The 23,705-nt window shown below is 35.2% G+C and overlaps 1 protein-coding gene across 5 annotated transcripts in view; it reads right to left on the bottom strand.

The window, feature by feature from the left end:
- PUS7L (pseudouridine synthase 7 like) overlaps positions 1–23,705 on the bottom strand; it is a 33,134-nt gene that overhangs the window by 4,328 nt on the left and 5,101 nt on the right. For 2 of the 5 annotated variants that reach the window (XR_014017144.1, XR_014017145.1), the window contains exons 4-10: positions 17,583–17,742; positions 15,640–15,832; positions 12,576–12,674; positions 9,110–9,191; positions 7,291–7,571; positions 3,963–4,016; positions 1,885–2,381 (exon numbers count right to left, since the gene is read on the bottom strand). Coding sequence is in view for 3 of the 5 variants with exons in the window: in XM_081250162.1 (XP_081106288.1) it covers positions 2,055–2,381; positions 3,963–4,016; positions 7,291–7,571; positions 9,110–9,191; positions 12,576–12,674; positions 15,640–15,832; positions 17,583–17,742 (1,196 nt within the window). In the remaining 2 variants the exon portion in view is untranslated. Of the gene's footprint in view, positions 1–232; positions 2,382–3,962; positions 4,017–7,290; positions 7,572–9,109; positions 9,192–12,575; positions 12,675–15,639; positions 15,833–17,582; positions 17,743–23,705 lie in introns of those variants that run through there. The other 3 variants (XM_081250162.1, XM_081250163.1, XM_081250164.1) reach the window with 3 other exon arrangements.

The raw sequence follows: 23,705 nt of genomic DNA, 5'->3' as shown, positions 1-23,705 counted from the left end.
AAAGATACCTAAAATTATAGTGCCATCTACAGGCAAAGAAAATACTATCAATGATGGCACATTTTTAATGATTTCATATTTTCTAATTGCTACCCAATGATTAAAAGAAAACTGGGATTTTATTATTTAGTAATTCACTTTCTGATTACATTTATAGGATATAATTTATCATATAAAATAAAGTTAAAACATCATTTCTAAAATTTTTTACTATTTAATATAGCATCATTTCATTTTTGATAAACATTAAGGTAATAAAGGTAATCTTTAAAATCCATGGTACCACAATCTGCAAGTTTTGTGTCCTGAATTTGTTTATTATTAAAATATATAAAGACAAAAGAGGAAATTTCTACTATTAAAAAAATTCCAAACATTCTACAATCTTAACAGAATGGCATTTTCATTTTTTCCTGTTCCCTTCCAAACTTGCATTTGTGGACATTTATTTAACAATCACTAAATGCTAGGCACTTTTCTAAGCTGCTTTACATATATTAACTCAGCAAATCATCATAATAATCCTAAGAGGTAGGTTTATTACCATCCCTGTTTTATAGATGTTGAAACTGAAACACACAAAGCTTAAACAACTTGTCCAAGGCCACACTGCTCTAAGTGGCAGAGGCAAGCTTCAAACTAGGGGAGTCTGTCCCCAGTATCTAAGCTTTTAATCACTATGCTAAAGTGCCTCTCCTGTGTAAAAGCTGCATGCAGTGTATATACTGCATTTGTGTTTTATATATATATATATATGGTTTTGTGGGGCAACATTTCTCACATACCCAAAACCTTCATCATCAACTTTAATAACTAAATGCTTTGCCACCAAGTTGTTACATCTCATTTTACTTTTAGTTAGCTAATGCTGGACTTCCAAACTGTTTCTAATTTCTTTCTATATATATAGAAATGCTGCACTAAGCAAATTTTGCATTGCATACAGTTTTTTTCCTTCTTTGGAATTTTATTTCCTTATGCTAATATACCCAAAATCATTTGACTGACTTAAGTATATAAAAGTGCCACATTACTAATATATAATACTCTTGACAGCTTTTTAAGTCATTATGTAATGCTACCAGCAATAAAAGAATGCTCAGATTTTCCCAATCAGTATATCCCATTTCCCCCCAAATGTACCTGATGTAAAGTGGATAGGGATGGTTTGTGATGAGGGATAGTTAAACCAACAAATATAGAATGTTCGAAATGGGTAAAATGTTTTCTTTCTCCAGCAAAGTAAAAAGGTGGAGATAAATCTACTGTTTGCTGCTTATGAGATTGGTGCTATCTTGATTCCTTAAATGAGCCTCAAAAAGAATCAATAACACTCAGTCACTAGTAGGTGTCAGAGCTGGAGTCTGAGCACAGATCAGTCTGACTCTAAAAATTTATGTTTTAGATGATAGAACAAAAATAACAAAAAAGTGGAGGGTAAGTATATGTCAAGATAAAGAAACTGTACGAAAAATTTTATTTCAATCTTCATCAAAAATTATTTACCTCATAAAGGGGTAAACTACCCTGGGGTAGCTATCATAAATAGAGGAGTTATATTTTCCTGATGTACTGTTCTGATCAATAATTTCAAAAATAGGAAAGAATGGCAATAATTAACAAAATGCTTCATCTATCTTTCCAACCCTGTTTTCATTACAACCTAGTTTCATCTACATTCTAAGCAAGGAGCTTGAGGATATAAACATTACTCCAAAAATGTTTTTCTTTAATGTTATCTTCTTTAATGTCATCCTGCAGTATTATATGCTCCTAATAGTCCAGAAAGACTAACTTTTATAGCACAGACTAAAGGTCACCGAGATATTAGATAATAGAAAGAAAAAAGGCTTTGGAGTCTTCAACTCAGATGCTGCCACTTACTAGCTATACGTCCTCTGGAATGTTAGTATCAAATTCCTACTTCCAGGATGTTGTGTAATTAAAGGAGATGACAATTATAAAGCTCCTAGCACATGGTAGATGCTCAAGAAACTTTAGCTCCCTTTCCTTTAAAAAGTGGCACATACACGATCATATTAAGGGGATCAGTTTTAAAAGTCATGCTTCATTATTTCCCTCAGACAAACGGTAGCATAACACGAAGCGTCAAGATCAAAAGAGATCAAAAGAGATAAAGTTGCTTCATCGATGTGGGAACCTTCCTTCATGACATCAATATCATGGTCTTCTATTAGTTGGTATGAGAGATTACAGGGATGTTTCGAAATCTTTCTATAGCATCCTGGAACATTCACTTTCAGAGCAGGTATTTTAAATCTACATGTCTGTAGTCCATCTCTGCTGAGTATTTCCTGGTACCACTTCCCTAGTTTGTTCTTTGGGTACTGAATATTGTATCCAAGCACTGGAAGAACCACCTGTGCAATGGAAGGGAAAAAAAAAAGATATGTGAAACAGCCTTTGGAAAAATATTTGATATTTTAAATTTACTTTTATGACTGGGACCTGGATCAGTAAAAACAGACTCAGGATATCAACATTACAATCAGCCTAAAACATGCTATTAAGTATTACACTACTTTGATTCTTTTTAACGCTGCCCAGAAAAGAGAAGAGCCAACTAAAATCAAGAAGGACTCTTAAGGGACTTCCCTGGTGGTCCAGTGGTTAAGAATCCACCTTTCAATGTAGGAGACACAGGTTCAATCCCTGGTCGGGGAACTAAGATCCCACATGCCGCAGAGCAACTAAGCCCGCGCCACAACTACCAAGCTTGCATGTCTCAACAAGAGAGCCCGCGTACCGCAAACTACAGAGCCCACACACTCTGGAACCCTCATGCCACAACTAGAGAAGCCCACACACCGCGACAAAGACCCAGCACAGCCAAAAATAAATATATAAATAATGATAATAACTAACTAACTAAATAAATATTGTACTTGCGTGGTATATCTAAACAGAAAAAAAGGACTCAATTACCAAGGCAACCAACTCAAGTCAGATATTATTAGACAAACTGCTGTTAATGTAGAAGAGATGAAACAAGAAGTTGAGGTACACTTAATTACCCAACAGACTTCATCTTTGTGCAGTTATACAATCCTAAAAGCATATTCTTTCTGGAACACAAAGAATAACCTTTACTACTCAATCACGTAACTGGTATTTTGGCTGATAATTTTACATTTCTCTTACTTATTTAAAAACATGGGGCTTCTCTGGTGGCACAGTGGTTAAGAATCCGCCTGCCAATGCAGGGGACATGGGTTCGAGCCCTGGTCTGGGAAGATCCCACATGCCGTGGAGCAACTAAGCCCATGGGCCACAACTACTGAGCCTGCGCTCTAGAGCCCGCGAACCACAACTACCGAGCCACGTGCCACAACTACTGAAGCCCACACGCCTAGAGCCCGTGCTCCGCAACAAGAGAAGCCACTGCAATAAGAAGCCCGTGCACCGCAACGAAGAGTAGACCCCGCTCGCCACAACCAGAGAAAAGCCCACGCAGAGCAATGAAGACCCAATGCAGCCAAAAGGTAGTCAGGAAAAGGAACAAGGTAAAAAACTCAAATACACACAACATGACTGAATTTCAAATTCGTTATGCTCACTGAAAGAAGCCAGACACAAAAGGCCATAAACTATATGATTCCATTTCTATGATACTCTTTCAAAGGCAAAACCATAGAACAGAAAAGAGCTGAGTTAGGGCTGGGGCAGGGGTGGGGAGTGACTACAAAGGGGCTCAGGAAGTTTGGGGGAGACATGAAACTGTTCTTTATCTTGATTTTTGTGGTGGTCATATGACTGTATACGTATATCAAAACTCACAGAACTGTAAACTGAGAAGAGTGAATTTTATTGTATATAAATTATACCTGAATTAAAAGTGGTGAAAAAAAGGAGCAAGGAAGGGAACTGGTTAATATATATTGTCTTTTGGGCACAATGTGTACATTTAGATCTAAATGATACTAATTTTTAAGCAAGTTTACCTGATATATTGCATATGTATTAGCTGATTCCTCTTCTTCAGTTACTAGATGAACCTATTTTTTAAAAACATGATGATAATACAGATGATTTTCAAATGTTCCAAATTCCCTCAATTTTCCCTAACTCTGTTATGTACAATTTGACTCCTTAGCTGAATATACACATACCCAAACAAGATCTTTTCACAATTTCTTTCCAGAGTAGACTACTTAAAAATCAGAATGATTCTTCCTGCTTTAAGCCCTGATAACTCCATGGAAATATACGGAGAAGGTTGGGCAGCTAACACTCTGAAGCAACACATTCACCTCAGTTACCAACGATCTTTTTCTAAATTGCAAAGTTGTTTTTTCTTACTAGGCTGAATCAAGAATCTGCCTCTGTGAGACCACCCAACCTCTGTCCCTAACAAATGTCATAATAATCTATGAGAAGTAGTGCTTCTCAAAATGCGTTTCATAGACTAGTAATAGGTGTCACACATACGAGGCAAAAAGAAGAGGTGAGTGATAAGCTACGTTTGAGAAATGTTGCTCTAGGACAGAGAATAATTCTGATTTCTCTGGCACATGAAAGCTCAAGTATAAAGGCAGCTGTCATCATTCCATGAGGATTACAACAGCCTCATTTTCCTAAAGCATTCATCATATAATATAATGTCTAGATCGTCTCTAAACCTGCTTGCTTTCCCAATTCTCCCTACTCTTAGCAATAATGTCTCTCCTTTTTTGTTTTCTGATTTTGGGTTTATTTGTTTGTTTACATGTAAATAACCCATTTTAACTGCTGCACTCAGAAATGGACATAACACTCCAGATGTGATCTGACCAAATACACGGGGCTATGATCTCTCTTGCATCATCACTTCCAGCTTTTTGTCTTTCACAAATTCATAAGCATACCTACAATGCTGCAATTTAAGCAATTTATGAAAATACTGAACAAACATGGTCAAGTACAGAGTACCATGTTTTGTCTTTAGAGAACTCCCTCCAGGTTGATATCAATCGATAAATTAACGAACATGATTTTGCTGTATGGCTGCTCTGCAAAGATGAATTCACCATTCTCATTGTCTAACTCACATTTCTCCACCTTGTTCCCAAAAATCTATACAAGAATCTGCCAAGTCACCTGAAATTAAGATATATCGGTAGTCCTAGTAATTCTATCAAAAAGGGACTCAGTTTCCTACAATTTTTAATGTAGATGCATAACATGACATGTTCTATATACCATTTATTAGAAATATTAGTTTGTCTTTTTCCTTTTCATATTTTATGTCTTTTTTTGGTTTTATTTTGGTTTAACTTTTTATTTTATATTGGAGTAGAGTTGATTAACAATGCTGTGTTAGTTTCAGATGTACAGCAAAGTGATTCAGTTATACATATTTTATGTCTTGAGACTCCAGTTCCTGCCTTTTCTTTTCTCAGTGCTAACTAATAAAGTATAAAATGATTGATCTTAAAAATATAGACACTTTTTGCTGCTAATAAAAGGTAACTCTGCAAAATGTAAAGGAGAAAAGATTCTCTTTTCTACTACATCTCCTGAAAGAAAAGCAGATTCAATCCTGATCACAAAACTATCCGTGCAAATATTACATGGAACAAAGAAGTCTTATAAGACACATGCATTTCAGAGATTATTGTTATATTTTGTCAAAGTAACCTTTAACTTTTGAAAATCTGAATTAGAAATGGCTGACCTACTAAATAATGTGTTGCCTGGGTAATATTTAAATGGACATGTTTTCTGAAAGGTGTTAAAAAACTTGTGCTTTTTTCATTATTTATCAAAATGGAATCAACTGACATATCTCTTCTTCCACTCATATGAGGTAAAATAAAACCTACGATGCTGCTAGATTTTTTCTTACACAGTTTCAGAGTCCGTGTCGCAGTTAAATGACCATTCTTAATGATTTATGCTCTTAGTGATAAATTTCTTATCTAAATATTTATAAACCATTCATTTAATAAAACAGTAAAGCAGACATCTTTGTTCTGGCTCACTCATCACTCAGCCTTTACTCCCTCTTTTCTGGTAGTGCACCTGCATTTTCCTGGGAGCTTCCCTCTCATTTCTTAAATGTGGTTTGGGTGGGATGGTTCCAGGAAGGAGCCCTTGGAACACAGGTTTTGCCAATCACATACTCCAGTCCACAATAACTGGTCTGGGGACATGTGACCCAAGCCAAGCCATTCCTAGCCACTGAGGCTCAATTCCATGGCTTTGACTGAAACTGTTGGGAAAGAAAAGCCCTCTTTTCTGGAGAAGAAACTGAGAATGGATCTAACAGAGAGGAAAGCAGAGCTGCAAGATAAAGCAAATGAGACGGATGATTTAGGACACTGCTTAAGCCCCTTGATACAGCTGTGCCTGAATCATCATGCATTTTTAGTTATGAGGGCCAAGAAATTCCTGTCTGTTTTCCTTAAGTTAGTCTGAGGTGAGTTTCCATCACTTGAAACCAAAAAAATCCTTAATTCATACATCTAGAACTCTGCCATTAATTTAGATCAAGCTTCCTTTATGGAAAGTTCAGTCTATTTTTCTCCATTTTTGAAAAACTGGGCCATGCTCTATCTCTAGATGCTGACACCTTTTCTACACTCCACAATTTCTCTAGTAGAGACTAATCTGGGCTTGGAATCAGACAACAGATTAAGTGCTACCTATGTCACTTAATCTGTGTCCTCTCTAGCCTGGGTCTCAATTTCATTTCTATAAAATGGGAATTAGAAAAGAGTGTCTCTAAAATCTTTTTGTCCTCTAAAGGTCAATGATTTTATGATGTTATATACAAAAGCACTACTCAAATCCCTTCATTAATTTTTAAAATATATTTGTGAGATTGAATTAAGATAATGATGGAGAATAGTCTGCTCTTTTTGCATTACAATACTATAAAATAAATTTCTTACATGATTTATGGAATTAAATTTCATTATTTAGTTCAATCCCACAGAGATTAAAATACTATAAAAATACTAGTTGGATGGGGAGGAAATGGAAGGATCAATTTTTACAATACAAAAATATATTTCATTAATATAAATGCCTCTAAGATACTGTTAAGAGGGAAAAAAGCAAGTTGTAAAATCGCATCTTTGTAACTTTCATTTCATACCACTATTTTTATTTTTCCATTCAATAGCATGTTAAGCGTTAGCTGACAGCAGAGTAGAAGCAGGAGATGAGCAAATATAAGTTAAAAAAAAAAAAGAAGAGCATGTTTAGTTTTAAATTGTTTCTAAAATAAGGGCTTCTGAAAATTAGTATTCCTGGTGTGGTAACTACTCTTGATGAAATGACACTTACTTTACTACTTGGTAAATGCTCATCATCAATATCTTCATCCAAACAGACTAAATCACCCTCCACCACTCTTGATCCATAGGTTGCAAGTCTGTAAGATACTGCCTCATTCCAGATTTTGCTGCTATATGCATGAACATAGAATATGCGCATGGAATGGGGGAAAGAGAACCACGCCTGGATACAGCCCTCCTCTGTCACGCCAAAGCGATGCAAGGACTCCAACAATGCTCTCTCCCGAACTTTGAATTCAGGCATCAGTGAAAGTGTGCCTTTAGCATCCTCTGAAATAAAGCGAAGATCAGTTAGTCACTTTTATTTAAAGGCCAGTTATTAAGACCTTTACCACGCTCTCTAAATGAACTGAGCTATCCTGGGAACCTGAATATGAAGATGATGCTTAGCACCAACTATACACCAGAGCTACACTTGAAGAGGTTTTTTGTTTGTTTTTAATAAAGATCATTAATCATATGGCTCAATCACTTTCCCTGCTTTAAAAAGAGCACATTAGTAACTCGAACTTCAGGATGGAGATAAACTAATTTGCAGTTATTTAGAGGACTTTTTTTTTTTTAAAGCATTACATAACCCCGAGCTTAGAGATTTTTAAAGAGCTATTATAGACATTTTACACAGAATTTTTTGAATAAGAAAGGGTTGACATCTGGATCCTTCAAGTGTACTATTAGGTCTTGCTAGTAGGATGCTTTTTAAAATTAGGTTACTGGACTCCATGGCAAAGATGCTTATTCAGGTAGGGCCTTGGATTCAGCATTTTAATAAATGCACCAGATTTCTTAAGCACACTAAAGTTTAAGAATCACTGCCAAAAGGAAATTATTTTCTCAGGACCCTACAATAGATGCAATTTTGAATTTTCCTTAATATTACTTAGATTACTCGTAACAATTTGAAATGCTCACACTGTTTACAGATTCTGGTGTGGCATAAAAATATTTTTCTCCTATGAATCATTACATATAGGTAATATGTACATAATTTAAAACAATGAATGGAGATATTTGAAAACTGATGTCCTTTATTTCAATGTAAGTGAAATTCAATATGCACGTATATGTTGATCATATATTTGAGTGACTCTAAAACGCTACGGTTGCCGTTATTGTTTAAATACAAGTAATATTTATTCAGTATTCAGAACGTGCCAGGCACTATATTAAAAGCATTATATCTATTACCTTATTTAAATCTCATGACAGTCTTTCAGGTACCATTATTAGCTTCAGTTTGCAGATGAAGAAACTAAAAGAATGAAACTAAATGACTTGCACAAGACTGTACAGCTGGGAAGTACTAAAGTTGAGAGTTAAACCTACGTAGATTGACTGTAGAACCCACACTCATAACAACTTCTTTTTAGTGCTTCTCATTAAGCATTCTACATATATTGGGCTAAAGTTTTCAAAATCAGAAATCAGGGCTAAATGGTAACTAGATCAAAAACAATGCACAAAGTATCAGATATAACAAATGTACTTTTATTTAGTTTATTTTTTCAGTCTCCTCTGATTGTAGTGAATTATACTTCATTAATACCTAAATCCTTCGAGGATTTAGGCCAAGAAAAACTCAGAAAGCATCTTTTCCCTCACCCCTACCCCCAAGCAAGAATTAGGACAAAAATCCCAGAGATCTGGCCAAAAAAGGAGTGCATAGGGCACGTAATAAAAATGCTTAAATATATAATATATTACAGTCTATTTCTTATCATATTTATGTTGTAATGAATGCCCTCCTGCTGACATAACACTTATGTATCTGCATGGTTATGTAAGGGGTAAAGAAGCTTTTTAAGTACCAGTTTGAAGAAAATATTTCTTTGCTCTATTTACAGGATCATCCAAATCTTCTGGTGTGAGAAATAATTTTACAGCCTTCACCTTTAAAAACCAAACAACCAAACATATGTTAAATGAAAATGAAAAATTACTTACTTTTTTAAAAAAAGGTACAAATTGTCTGACATCTAACAAATGCCAGACATTTAACAAAGGAACAAGAATAAGCATTTAACATGATATTTTACATGGCAATTTTGTCTTTAAGTGTTCAAAAGTTAAACAATGTTAAATTTAGAATTAACTTCCTGTACAAAGCAACCTGATACATAGGTTTAAAATATTATGGACTGGAAAAGTGCTCCCTCACTACTTCCACAGTTCTTCTTCTGTCATTCTTTGCCTCTATCATCGAACTATGAACGCAAGTATTAAGTGATGACATAAAACTCAGACTTAGTCAACAAAAATACACAAGAAAAATAAGGGAAGGAACAAGCATAGGGGAATGGCAAGCCACTAATTTCATTTGTGTTCTCAAGTCTCAGAATTCTGGGGTCTTAAAAATAATTGCCAACCTTTTTTTTTTTTTTTTTTTTTTTTGCGGTACGCGGCAAAGTCATTTTTAAAAATTGCCAACTTTAATATTTTCTTTTAAAACCTAAATAGATTAAAAGATCCTCCTTTAAAAAAAAGTTATCTACTAGTTCCTATATTTTATCACTGTCTCCAGCACAACTTATTTCTAAGTATGTGCCTTAGAGTTAGAGTAGGAAAGGATCTTAAAATAGGTCAAGCAACCTAATCTCCCACTCATTCTTCTGTTAACATTATTCATTCATTAAAACAAATACTATTAAGCATCTACCATGTGCTAGGCACTGTGGAGATACCAGGGATAGAGTGTTGAGCAAGAGACTTGTGGTCTCTGTTTACTGGAAAATATTAAATAAGCAATAATTATAAAATGTAATCAAACCTGAGATGGGAAGTCTAGGAGGCTGTGCAGTCACAAGATAAGGGGAATTCACTAATTCTTGGGTAGTAGGATGAGAATTTAAATTGAGACATAAGGAATGTAAAGGTTGGGGAGGGCGTGCTTCAAGCAAAAGGGAAAAAAAAATCTGCCTTTCCAGCTGTGGGAGCCAGCCTCTAAGACAGGCCCCAATGGTCTCAAGCACCTGGTGCTCACGCCTGGGCAGTCCTCTCCCACAGTCATCAGGGTTGGTCTGCGTGACCGTGGAATACGGAAGTAGTGAAGGTCTGTCCCTCCCAAGATTAGGCTATGAAAGACACTGAAGTTTCTTTTTTCTTTTTTTATTCAATGAATATTTATTGATATGAATGAATGAAGAAAGGAATAAATGCTCTATTTCTAAAGAACTTTTATGAGGCTAAAAACTGTATCCTCTGAAAAGGAATTACTCCCCTCCATTTTACCAAACTGCAACTTTTTTCTCATTTCATTTCTCTGAAGGAATATTCTATTTCCTTTAGCAAAGAGAGTATGTCAAGAGATATATGACCCTATTTTTTTTTAACTTTTTATTTTATGTCAGAATACAGTTGACTAACAATGTTGTGATAGTTTCAGGTATACAGCAAAGTGATACAGCTATACCTACACATGTATCTATTCTTTTCCAAATTCTTTTCCCATTTAGGTTGTTCCATAATATTGAGCAGAGTTCTCTGTACTATATAGTAGGTCCTTGTTGGTTATCCATGAGGTTTCTGTTGTGGTCTCTCTCTCTCTCTTTTGTGCTCTTGGACTCCTCTCTCTGGGGGAAGCCATGCCACGAGTACCACTATGTGAAGAAACTCAAGGTTCCTGCCAACAACCATGAGAGTGAGCTTGAATGTATATCCTCGGTACCCACTCAAGTTTTCAGAGACCACCCAGGCTGACAGATAACTTTAAATGCATGAGAGACTCTGATGCAAAAATGCCCAGCTAAGCTGCTCCCAGATTCCTGACCCTCAGAAATAGTGAGATAATAAATGCTTGTGGTTTTAATCCACTAAGTTTTGGGGTAATTTGTTCCACAGCAATAGTTGATAACCAATAGTCTAGCAAGTTAACAAATAATTAGGAGCATGGAATATGAAGTTTGAAAGAGGTAGCCATTGAAGGGGTAGCCAGCCAGCTTTTGTTTAAATGTAATGATAGCAAGAGGAATTTCCAGTTCTTGGGGTGGGGGGTGGCAGAGGAGAAAGCCCATTGCTTTGGACAACTGTTAGAAAAGTCTTTCTTACACTAGGCTAAAACTTGGCCCCCTGAAATTCTACCACTGTTAAAACCAGGCAATTAACAGTCTAATCATATTTTTGAACATTCATCTTACTATGAGCCTGACACCACGCTAGGTGCTTTCACAAAAGTTATCTCATTTACTTCTCACGAACATCTTGTAAAATACGTATTATGTCCATTTTACAGATAAGAAAACCGAGGCTGTGAAAATTAATTAACCTGCCTATAGTGACATATTTGACAACTGGCAGAACTCAAACAGAACACATGATGCATTCTTCAGACTCCTAACTATTAAATTCTTCTTCTATATGACAAAATTTCCAATACTTTATAAGTTAATTTCCTCTTCAGAGTTTTCTAGACTGAAAAAACACTGTTCAGTTAATCATTTTTCATCAATACAGTTTCTAGATCCTGTATCATATCAGTTATATCCCACTTGCTAAACTCCCTCTGAAATGTTAAGCCCAGACTGACTGCAGTTTTGCAGATGTGGTCTACAGCACCAGCTGTCAACCTTATTTCCATGTGTAAGATGATGTTCACATGCACAATGCTTCTCACAAGTGCTTTTACTGTTCCTTTCTCTTCCACTCAAGAACGCATATCAGAACACAAATGAATAAGCATGACACTGTAATATGAATAATACTGCATTTGCTCAAATATATAATTTTCATAGTTTTGTGGTTTTTCTCTATTATGTGTACTGCAACCAGTGTGAAAATATGTGTATATATAATATGTAATTATATATATGTAATATACATTTTTAAAATATATAATATAATAATTGGGCAAATGTGGCTTATTTGTGACATGCATTTTTAGTTTCGTTTGAAACTAGCCAGATTTTCTTTTTCAAATTTGCTGTTCCACTGCCATTGGGTGAATTCCTATCCCGCATAATATCTGATACCAGATTTCTCAAATTAGGGTTTAACTTTCTCAAAATCCTCTATTCAGCTCACTAAGAATTTGATGAGTGCTGGTCAAGCCCCTGTTAGTCTCAAGCAGGTATTAAATACAGGGGCATCACATACAGTTTGCTTTGTTATAATGTGATACCAAGAATATAGTGGCTGCCCAATAAACATGATGTAATGTATGGTATATGTATGTGGCGGTAAAGCTGCATTTATATGCTGGGTTAAGAAGGCAAGGAGCGGGCTTATGTAGTAAGGACAACTGACAAAATAGCTAAGTCCATACTTTTAAAGAGTCCATACCATTTCACTCTTCAGCAAAGCCAATCCAATTTGGTCTGTGTGAACTTTCCTTCCCATCCCAAATCTCTGTGGTCCATAGTAATTCACAAACCCTTTATTCTATAAATACAAAAACAATCAATTAATTAAAAGTATATTGTTATGGACCACATGCCTGTGAGCCACCAAAAGTCATATGTTGAAATCCTAACCTCCAATCTGATGGTGTTTGGAGGTGGGGATTTGGGGAAGTAATTAGGTCATGAGGATAAAGCCCTCATGAATAGGATTAGTGCCCTTATAAGAAATGGTGGTAGAACTTGCCCACTCTATTTCTGCAGTGTGTGAATACAATAAGAAGACCAGGCAGGAACCCTGATCTTAGGCTTCCAGCCTCCAGAACTACGAGAAGTAATTTTCTCTTGTTTAAAAATCACCCAGTCTATGGTTCTCTGTTATAGCCCCAAACTAAGATAAATAAATACAATTATTGTGTCGGAATATGTAATCAAGTCTTTCTTGTTGTATTTATTTCAATAAAAGAATCTTGTAATTGGCAATACGCACATGGATACCAAATGGGCTGAGAAACACTCTACAGTTAAAATATAGAAAGGAAAAGAACAAATGATTAGAAGTTAGAAAATAAGTGAAAAATCTTTAAAACTACGTCAGCTTTTCATTCACATTACTGAGGAGTTTTCTGGAATGTGGGAACTCTTGGTGCTAAACTCATGAAAGTTCTGGGAAAACTGGGATGTACTGGTTACCTAGTACTGGATCTGCACTTTGCCCTCAAGCTCTTTCTGAATTTGAGACTTCTGCTGTATGGAGATGCTTGAAATACAAAGCAGATTTATTTTCAAACCCAGCAAGTCTTGGCTTCTTTATATATAATGGTTGGTTTTTCGATTATCTCAGTTTCTGAAAGCCTGGACCAAGGCAAGGGCATGGAGTCACTTCAGCAGGAATAGAAAACTGTAATTTACCACTGCAACCATTAAAGACATTGGTTAGTGGTTAAACATGTTCTCACAAAGCAAACCCTAGGCCCAGATGGTTTCTTGAAAGACAAAAGAGTTCTCTACACTCACTTTATGCAGGAATATATATTCATTCAACAATGATTATCAAGCACCAACTCCAGGACTGTTCAATAAAGGATGCTAAGATAATTTGTAATCAGCATGGTACACAGGAACTGCATCCTGACCTCATGCCACAAAGATCAATTGCAGATAGAATAAGTACTCCTTGTATTAAATCTCACAGTTAAATACTTTTAACTATTTCAAATTTGGAAAAATAACATTACACAATATCCTCCAAACACCAGAAGATTTTTAAGTACCCCTCCAAATTACTTAGGGTTGGTTATATAAGAAAAGTTTTATAACCCTTTAAAACAAAACTCCAAAAACTTCTTATTTTCAGGACTTCTCAACTTCCTTCCCCTCATCATGAGAACTAAAGGAAAGTTGGCTAAATCTAAGATTATTCCTAGTGGGGATTTTAAAATGTATATGCATAAATACCAAACGAAAGTCTGGCAATAAATGCTATCAGAGTTCGGGAAACCCCACTCCCTTTTCTAAGGGATATCTTTTTAATAGTTTATCAGGGGAAAAAAAAAAAGAATCTTAGGTAGGTCTAGAAGAAAAGGAAAAAACAACCATATACAGAGTATATAATCAGGGAATGCCTATACATTTTAAAGATTTTTAAAATCTTTAGTTGGAAGATATTTTCCTGTTAGGCATGACATTGATTAAAACCTGATTTCTGTTTGTTTGTTTTCCTGCTGGAGAGGCATAAAATTGTGTAAAAAGGTCTTTGTGGTCAGAAACTTAGATCTGTGTTTCTCAGTGTTAGCTGTAGAGAAGAATCACTTAGGGAGTTTTTTTTTTAATGCTAATGCCTAAGCTGAATCCCCAAATGTTCTTATTTAATTGGTTTGGGAGAAGAGACGGACTGCTGAAATTTTTTAAAAGCAACCCAGGTTGAGAATTATGGGTCTAGATGAGGAGTCAGCAAGCTATTAACTGGCTCACAAGTCAAATCTGGCCCAACACCTGTTTTTGTAAACAAGGTTTTATTAGAACATGGCCATGCTCATTCATTTACATATTGTCCATGGATGCTTCCACACAACAGCAGTAGAGTACCTGCAACAGAGACCATATGCCTACAAAACCACAAATATTTATTATCTGGCCCTTTACAGAAAAAAGTTTGCTGAACCCATAGTCTACATGATCAGAATGATGGTTGTATGTGCATATTTAGATGCCTGGCAAATGTCATTTAAAAACTTATGGTAAGTAATTTTTTACTGTAAGACAAAATGTATATGATTTATCATTTGTATACACTGAAACAAAATTCAAAATTAGATTGAAAAAAGATTCTGAAAAGTAATATAAAAACTATTTGCCAAAGATTTCTGAAAAGAATTACTAGACAAAGTTGCCCCAAAATTAATCTCTTTGCCTGAAATACTACTCTATATGGCAAATACTAAAAAAAAAAAAAAAAAAAAAAAATCTGTCTTTTCATAGATAGTTTTTACCCCCACACTGAGAAACACTATACAATTTTTTTATTACACTAAAGTTGTGTTTTTTCAATACAAAAATGTGTAATAAGAAAAAAAATTAAAAAATAAGTCAAATGGCCCTAATTATCATTTAAAAAAATAATTATACATGCAATAAAAAAGGTACAAAAGAAAAAGAAAAATTTCCCTTCTTATCTCAATGTAAAGGGAGGGACTATAAAGATTTTCCTATAATACTCTATTTTAAAGTGCAGTTTGGGGACATCCTTGGTAGTCCAGTGGTTAAGAATCCGCCTTCCAATGCAGGGGACACGGGTTTGATCCCTGGTTAGGGAACTAAGATCCCACCTGCTGTGGGGCAACTCAGCCCGCTCACCACAACTAGAGAGCCCGCGCACTCTAGAGCCCACATGCCACAGCTAGAGAGAAGCCCACATGCCAGAATGAAAGATCTTGCGTACAGCAGCTAAGACCCAACTAAGCCAAAAATAAATAAATTAATTTTTTTTAAAAGTGCAGTTTTCTTACCTTAACATTTTCTACTGCCTCTAAAATTCTCTCTCTCAGGTTTGCAGAATCATTTATTTGATTTTTTAAATTTCTGATGACAATATCAAAGTGATTTCCTTTGAGCTGACCGAGTCTAAGGGAATCATCTACAGATCGAATATTAAACACATTCATTCTTTTCTTTTCAATTTCTTTTTCAATATTTTTCAACCTATAAATGATAAATCATATAGACTCAGTTAAATCTTACATTTAAAAAATTAGTATAAATGCTTAAACATTAAAAAATTATGTTAAAAATGTCAAAAAATTAGTTTAAATAAAGTTTAAATGACAGTTGGCAGATAACCACTTATATCCGAATACTAAAACAAAAATTGGGGGAACTATTTCAAAAACACATCTTTCATTTATTTCAACAAATGTACACTAAAAACCCTTTATCATAGGATTATATTAAGAGTTATTTTAAGAACTGGAACACATATTACTAATGCTACTACTCTATCTATGTAGCCTTCTGACTTCCTAGTTCAAGGGATAGAACCTCTTAACTGTCCTCTGCTCTTCCTGTCTTTAGACTTTGCTCCTTTCTTCCTCAGTCTCTCTTTCTCCAGTGTTACCAAAAAAACCACTAGTGCCAGAGGATTTTCCTAAAATTCTGCTCTGAACACTTCCTTATTCAAATTTTCAATTTTTCACCAACATCTAAATAATGGATTCCAATTATCTTAGCCTAACTTTTAAGATCCTGTAAGAACTGATATAAATTCTTCTTTACATCATATTTTCTGTAGTCCTTACAGGAACTATATCTGCTTTATTAGGCAGACCTTTTAGCTTATTGCCCCTCTAAACTATCTTCAGATTTTCTGCAACTGCTAAAATCTTACTGTTAGTTGATAGGTAATTAAAATTCCCTACCCATAAGCCAAATCAAAGTACCTGCTCCTCCTAGAAACTAATAACTTGTTTTGTCTTTGATGGTTAAAAACTAATTTTTAACATCTAAATACCTTTTAACATCTAAAGTCATTCTCTCTTACTATACTGCACTTCTTGACCACAAAGACAAAATCATAATCAATTTTTTTTTGTCCCACATATAACAACTTAGAAACATCTACCTGCAAGTAGTGAGTACTTAAACATCTGCTGACTAAAGATTAATATATCAATATTACATCAAGTTAGGCAGGATTTTGGTTCAATGATTCAACTTTCTAAACTTTATCTTGAGGAGAGTATCCACAAGGCACAGATTTAAGTACAATCATATTAATCACAGTAGTATTTACAGTGAAAAACTGGAACAAATTTCTATGTCCCAAAACAGAGGAATGTCAAATAAATTAGTCTGTATAATGAACATGACTCTGAAATATTTCATGACATAAATTTTCATTAATACTAATTATTTTTATAAGTAAAATATAAATTACACATACAGTGCGATTTTCACATATGTAAAAAATGGCTTTGTAGCATCTGTATGTAGCATAGTATTTGAAAAAAGACTGGAAGGAAATGGATCAAAATGTTATTGTGGTTATTTCTGAGTAAGAGAACTTTTAGTGACATTTAATTTCTTTTTTATTTTTTTTTCTATTTTCTAAATCTTCTATAATAAACATGTATTTCTTCTAAATACATGTATTATCTTCTAAATAATACATGTACTATCTTCTAAATAAACATGTATTATCTTCTAAATAGAGTTTTGTTTTGTGGTTCAATAGAGTTTTGTTTCTAAATAGAGTTTAGAGTTCTAAATAGAGTTTTGTTCAACAACAAAACAAAACTCTATTTAGAAGATAATTATACTATTAATGCAGAATATGTGCTGAGTAAGCCTGTAATCAATTACTATTAATAGTGAGGTTAATATGCTCCCAGTATTATTCTGAGTTTTTGATGCAATAAGAAAATAAAGTCTGTCCTTTAAAGTAACATCTTATTACCTCTCTGGTGTCACTTTCCTAACAACCATTGCTTGATAAGTGATGGCTTTCTTGTCTTTAAGTCCTGCATAACTAAAATCTGAAGGAATCACTCCAAGCTTGATAGCTAAAAAACCAACTGCTTCAAACATTTCCAGATTTTCTTTCCGTAGGGTAAAGGCTGAAACAAAAACAATCCCTGATTACAAAAAAAGCAGCTAACATACATCAATTACATTCTTAGCAGACAGATCATTATAATGAATCAAATCACTAATTTAAACAATGAGTACTTTTTAATCAAAATACAACCAGTAAAATACAAAACCTCATGGATTTCAGCACTCATTTTTAAAATGCTAGTGGGCTCATTAAAGGCTTACAGAAAAAAAAAAAAATCCAAATTCCCTCATCTGACGTTCATACTGGCCCCAGTCACATTGGCCCTAATCTACCCTTCCAGTCTCCGCATGTGCCACTCCCATTCATATAACCTATAATCCTAACACAGAGAACTCCTCACAATCCTTGGATGGACTAAAGCCTTCATGTGCTCCCTCCACTTACTACTTGCCATACTTCTATTCATGCTTCAAGACCCAATGGCCACAGCAGCAATCATGTTTGTCTTATTGACCATTATATCTTCAGCCTAACACATAGTAAGTATTCAAGTATTTATTGAATGAATGAATAAATGAACTTTACAGGAAGTTAATTACTTAAATCTGCATGTCTCCACTAGCTGTCATTATCTATATTGTGACACTGAACATCATGTTATAATTTATCTCTTTAAGTTTGTGCACCCCACGGACTAGGAGTTCCAGGTCAGCAAACCAGTAAATAAAACCATACTTGCTTCGTGGTAGCTGCTTCAAATGTCTACTAGATGAGAGTGTAGGAGTGAGGTTGCAGAAGAGGTAGGAGGAACAAGTGCAGTAACAGCCACCAAAAAAGCCCCCCAACTTGTTGGCCTATATAACCTGCCAACATTGACAGTAACAAAATACCTCAATCCTCAGTTCACCATATACATATAAGATGCTTCAAAGTACTGCCCTTTTCTCTCAAATCATAAAAAGGAAATTCAAAGTTTTCTGCAGAATAATTTCTATTTTGTTCACCTCTTGTAACTGTCATCAGCAGCTACATGGGTCTCTCTGAGGAATGCTCTAAGAAAAATGAACATTTAACATACATGTGACTCAGGAAGTAGAAGGATGTGAAATTTACCTATCTATCTATCTATCTCTGAACATATGAAATAGCTAAACAAAAGCTTGTAATATCTACACTTTAGAAATCATGCTGTTTAAAAGAAAGGGAAACATCTGTACGTTCTTTAGATCTCTATATAAATAACCTCGAAAAACATGAAAATAGCAAGTCTCAAAAATATGAAGAAAAACATGCATTTATGAAAAAGTTTTTAAAATCAGCAATAATGCTTCAATATTTGTACATATTGTGAAATGATCACTATAAAAATGTTTTCCTTGTGATGAGAACTGTTAAGAGCTACTCCTTTAGCAACTTTCAAATATACAACACCGTATTATTAACTGTAGTCACCATGCTGTACATTATATCCCAGGACTTATTTATTTTATCACTGGGAGTTTGTACCTTTTGACCACCTTCATCGATAAGTAAAATAGATTATTTTAAATAAATTCATATCTTTTAAAATTCATTTTAAATTGCTAATAGGTTAAATATAATTAACACATAAACAAAAGCTGTTTGGGGTTCACAATAATTTATAAGAGCTATACTAGTCCTGGAACCAAACATTTCAGAATCAATTAGTAATAATGTGAAAAAATTTTGTAGTCTTCCAAATATACCAAATCTATGGAATTAGACAGACACCACTAAAATATCTTAAAAGTGTTGCAGCAGCCTGGCTAGGAGGTACAAACTGTGAAAAACAGACCAAGAAAGTGTATTATATAAAATAAGAAGGCTAGGAGAGCAACACTTAAAGTTTTAAAGTACATGTGTTTGATAACTAGAGTTCAATGTGTCAAATCTGTCCCTGACAATCTAGGCGTGTCACTCATAGGTCATTAGGCAAACTCAGCCATCTAAGAAGGAGCCTCCAAATTGTTTGAGATTATATCAGTTTGTTGCTGATTAGCCTTAGTGCATAGGTATATTTTATCCATGAAGATAGAGAACTTAGAATAGAAATATTTAAGATGATCAAACTCATGGTTTTTAGCATTTGTGTTAATGAATGTCTTATGCACTTGGAATGTTTAAGGTAATGAAACTCAAGTAATTCCAATTAAAAATGTCTAATTGATTTAAACTTGTCTTTTTTACATTGAAATCTCATTAAGTTAATAAATAATATTGGCGCATATAAGAAAATGTAAACACCAAATTTATGTTTAATTTATAAGATTTATAACATTTTCTTAATTACTTGGAATAAATGAAGTATTAAAAAAAAAATCAACTATGCTAAATTTTAAAATTCAATTTTAGAGACTTCCACTTCTAGCACCATGTTGGAATAATTGGTACCAACCTTGAACTCCCACTGTTAACAAATAGAAAACTAGACAAAACATACGAAACACCTGTCTTTCGACCCCAGACTAAAGGCATCACAGAACTGTGATCCAAAAGGAAAGGCAAAACAAACGAGTCTTAAAATACCATGGTTTTCTAACTAGAGGTACTTTCTGGGCCAGGGAGGAGGAATCCAAGTAAAGCACAGTGGTCTTGCTGAGGCTGGAGTTCAAGAAGGCCCAGTGGGCCGGAATTCATAGGGCAGAGTAAGAGAACGTGTTCCAGAAATCTGCATAGGTGACCCCTTGAGTTCCTTGCTGATTAGTAATCTGCACGCCTAGAATTAAATGTTACATATCATTTATCTAGTGTTGTGTAACAAGTTGCCCCAAACCCTACTGGCTTACAATGTTCACTTATCTCTCAGAACTTCTCTGGATCAGGAATTCAAGAGCACCGTGGTTTGGTGGTTCTAGCTCAGGCTTTCTCAGGAGGTTGCAGCACGATGTGGCTAGGGCTGCAGTTACTCAAAACTCCTGACGGGAGTTGGAGGATCCATTTCCAAGGGGATCACTCACTCACATGGCTGGCAAGTTAGTACTGGCTATTGGCGGAAGGCCTCATTTCCTCTCCAAAGAGCTGCTTTAATATCTTAAAGTCTGGTAGCTAGCTTACCCCAGAGTGAGCAATCCAAGAACTGTGCGCAAAAAGTGCAATACCTTTTATGACCTAGCCTTAGACATCACACACCATCACTTCTGTCATGTTCCATTCGTCACACCAGCCACTGAGAGTCTTCTCAGATGCTGAGAATCTATCTTCTGGCCCTAATACTTTATGTCCCACCCCCATTCAAAATATACTCGTTCTTTCCCAATGCCCCAAAGACTCATCCCTTTAAAACACCAGCTCAAATTCTAGTAGTTTTCATCTCTATCAGGTCCAGTGTGGATAGGCTCCTTAAATACATAGTAGAGCTATATGACAGCACTAGCGTAAAGCCTACTCTAGACCTCCGTTAATAAAATTCAAGATAAAGCCTCAGATGGACCTGCAAACTACTTCCTACCTGCTAGAGCATGTTCAACACTCTCTAAAATAAGACAACAAAATCCAGACACTCAACAAGATAACACTCACAGTGTTCGACCTCCAAAAAATAGTACTGGACATGCAAAGAAGCAGGAAAATATGACCCATGAACCAAATAAAAGTCAGTCAACAGAAACAGACCCAGAAACAACAGAAATGAAATTAGCAGACAAATATTTTTAAAGACCCATTAAAAATAGGCTCAAACTGTGCTCTAGAGCCCGTGAGCCACAACTACTGAGCCCATGTGCCACAACTACTGAAGCCCATGTGCCTAGAGCCCGTGCTCTGCAACAAGAGAAGCCACCGCAATGAGAAGCCCACGCACTTCAAGGTGGAGTAACCCCCATTCGCAGCAACTAGAGAAAGCCCGTGTGCAGCAACAAAGACGCAATGCAGCCAAAACTAACTAACTAACTAAATAAATAAATAAATAAAAAAGGCTCAAAGACTATAGGGAAACATGAACATAACAAGAAATTGAGGACCTAAGAAAGAACCAAATAAAACTTCTAGAGCTGAGAAATGCAATACCTAAAACGAAAATGTCATTGGACGCTTAAATTTTTCATACAATTCCTTCTTCAAAAAAGCATCTAAGAAAACAGTATAGCACTACCTCAAAAAATTAAACATAGGGGCTTCCCTGGTGGCACAGTGGTTGAGAGTCCGCCTGCCGATGCAGGGGACACGGGTTTGTGCCCTGGTCCGGGTAGATCCCACATGCCGCAGAGCGGCTGGGCCCATGAGCCATGGCCGCTGAGCATGCGTGTCCGGAGCCTGTGCTCCGCAACGGGAGAGGCCACAACAGTGAGAGGCCTGCGTACCGAAAAAAAAAAAAAATTAAACATAGAATTACCTTATGATCCAGCAATTCCATTTTTGGGTATATACCCAAAAGAACTGAAAACAGTAACTTAAACCAATATAGCCATGTTCATAGCCGCATTATTCACAATAGCCAAAAGATGGAAGCAACTGTGTCCGCTGCAGATGAATGGATAAACAAAATAACAAGATGTATATATACCTACAACAGAATATTATACATCCTTAGAAAGTAAAGAAATTCTAACACACACACACAACACAGTAAACCTTATAAACCATAAGCTAAGTGAAATAAGCCAATTACAAAGGACAAATGTTGTATGATTCCACTTATATGAGATACCTAGAGTAGTCAAATTCAGAAACAGAAAGCAGAATGATGGTGGTCAGTGGCTAGGGGAGAAGGGAATAGAGAGTTATTGTCTAACAGACATAGAGTTTCAGTCTGAGGAGATGAAGATTCTAGAGATGGATGGCAGTGATAGTTGTACAACAATGTGAACGTACTTAATGCCATTAAACTGTACACTTAAACATGGTTAAAATGGTAAAGTTTATGTTATGTATATTTTATAACAATTAAAAATAGAAATAAAAGTTTTTTAAGTTTTCTATTTTTTAGGTAGGTCTACTTATTAAGGAATTTTTTTATATGAACTATTTTTGTTCTTACAAAAGGCTGGCCTAAGCAAAATCTGGGATAGGCAAAGTTTATCTTTGTCTTTTTCTTTATTCTTGTACTTATAGGTATCCCAGTATCTTCACACTATCCTCTGGTGAACCATCAATTCCTCCCTTGAACATGTCTCTCCAATTATTCATAGTTTTTGTAAAACAAATTTAAACTAATATATAAAACTTTCCACAATTTTTTGGTTCATTAATTTAAATACTGTTAGAATTACAAGTAGTACAAAATCTATACCTGCTTAAATCACTGATCAGCAATTCTCTCCCCACGTGTAAAACTAGTTTTGTTTTTCCTTCAAAAACAGATTTATCTGTTAACATTTATTGCATGCCTCATGTGTCAACTCCTATACTAGCAGCTTTTTCATGGAAAAGGTAAGTCATACAACTGGACAAATTTCCAAGACAGAAGACACCAACATTTGAAAAACGATTACATAGTAAACATTTGCATTCATTATTTCATCTAATCCTTAGAGTATCATTGTGAATTAGGCCTTACTACTACCCCATTTTTAAAGTACAACCAAAAGTTATGAATTGTTAAGTAACTTGCTCATGGTATTATTCTTTCCAGTTTTACATTTATGGAAACTAAGTCCCAAAGATATTAAAAAGTTCATAAAATCTTTTTATGAACTAAAGTCATAATGTAAAATAAAACCCACATAGCTCCAAGGTCCAAACTCTTTTCACTTATATCACAGAGTTCCCTACATAGTACAACCCTTGTTTCTGTGCCACACATATTTGTGCAAATCTGAGTTGCTGTTTTTATTTTAAATGCTGTGCTGTTTACTTATGAAACAGGACCATCTGAAACACTTGCCATCCTTCATGTAGGATACAGGCCAATTAAACCTGGCAGCCAAACTTGCAGAGTGAGATTTCCATCAGTTCCACTCCATCCTAGAAAGTGAATATAGTCCCTAAGACAGTGATTCTCAAAATGTGGTCCCCAGACCAGCAGAAAAAGGAATCACCTGGAATTTGTGAAAGACTTACCCT

The sequence above is a fragment of the Mesoplodon bidens genome (genome assembly GCF_964165515.1).
Source record: "Mesoplodon bidens genome assembly, chromosome: 11".
Lineage (NCBI taxonomy): Eukaryota > Metazoa > Chordata > Mammalia > Artiodactyla > Ziphiidae > Mesoplodon > Mesoplodon bidens.
Note: the sequence above shows the minus strand (reverse complement) of the source record. Positions and strands in the feature narration are given on the sequence as shown.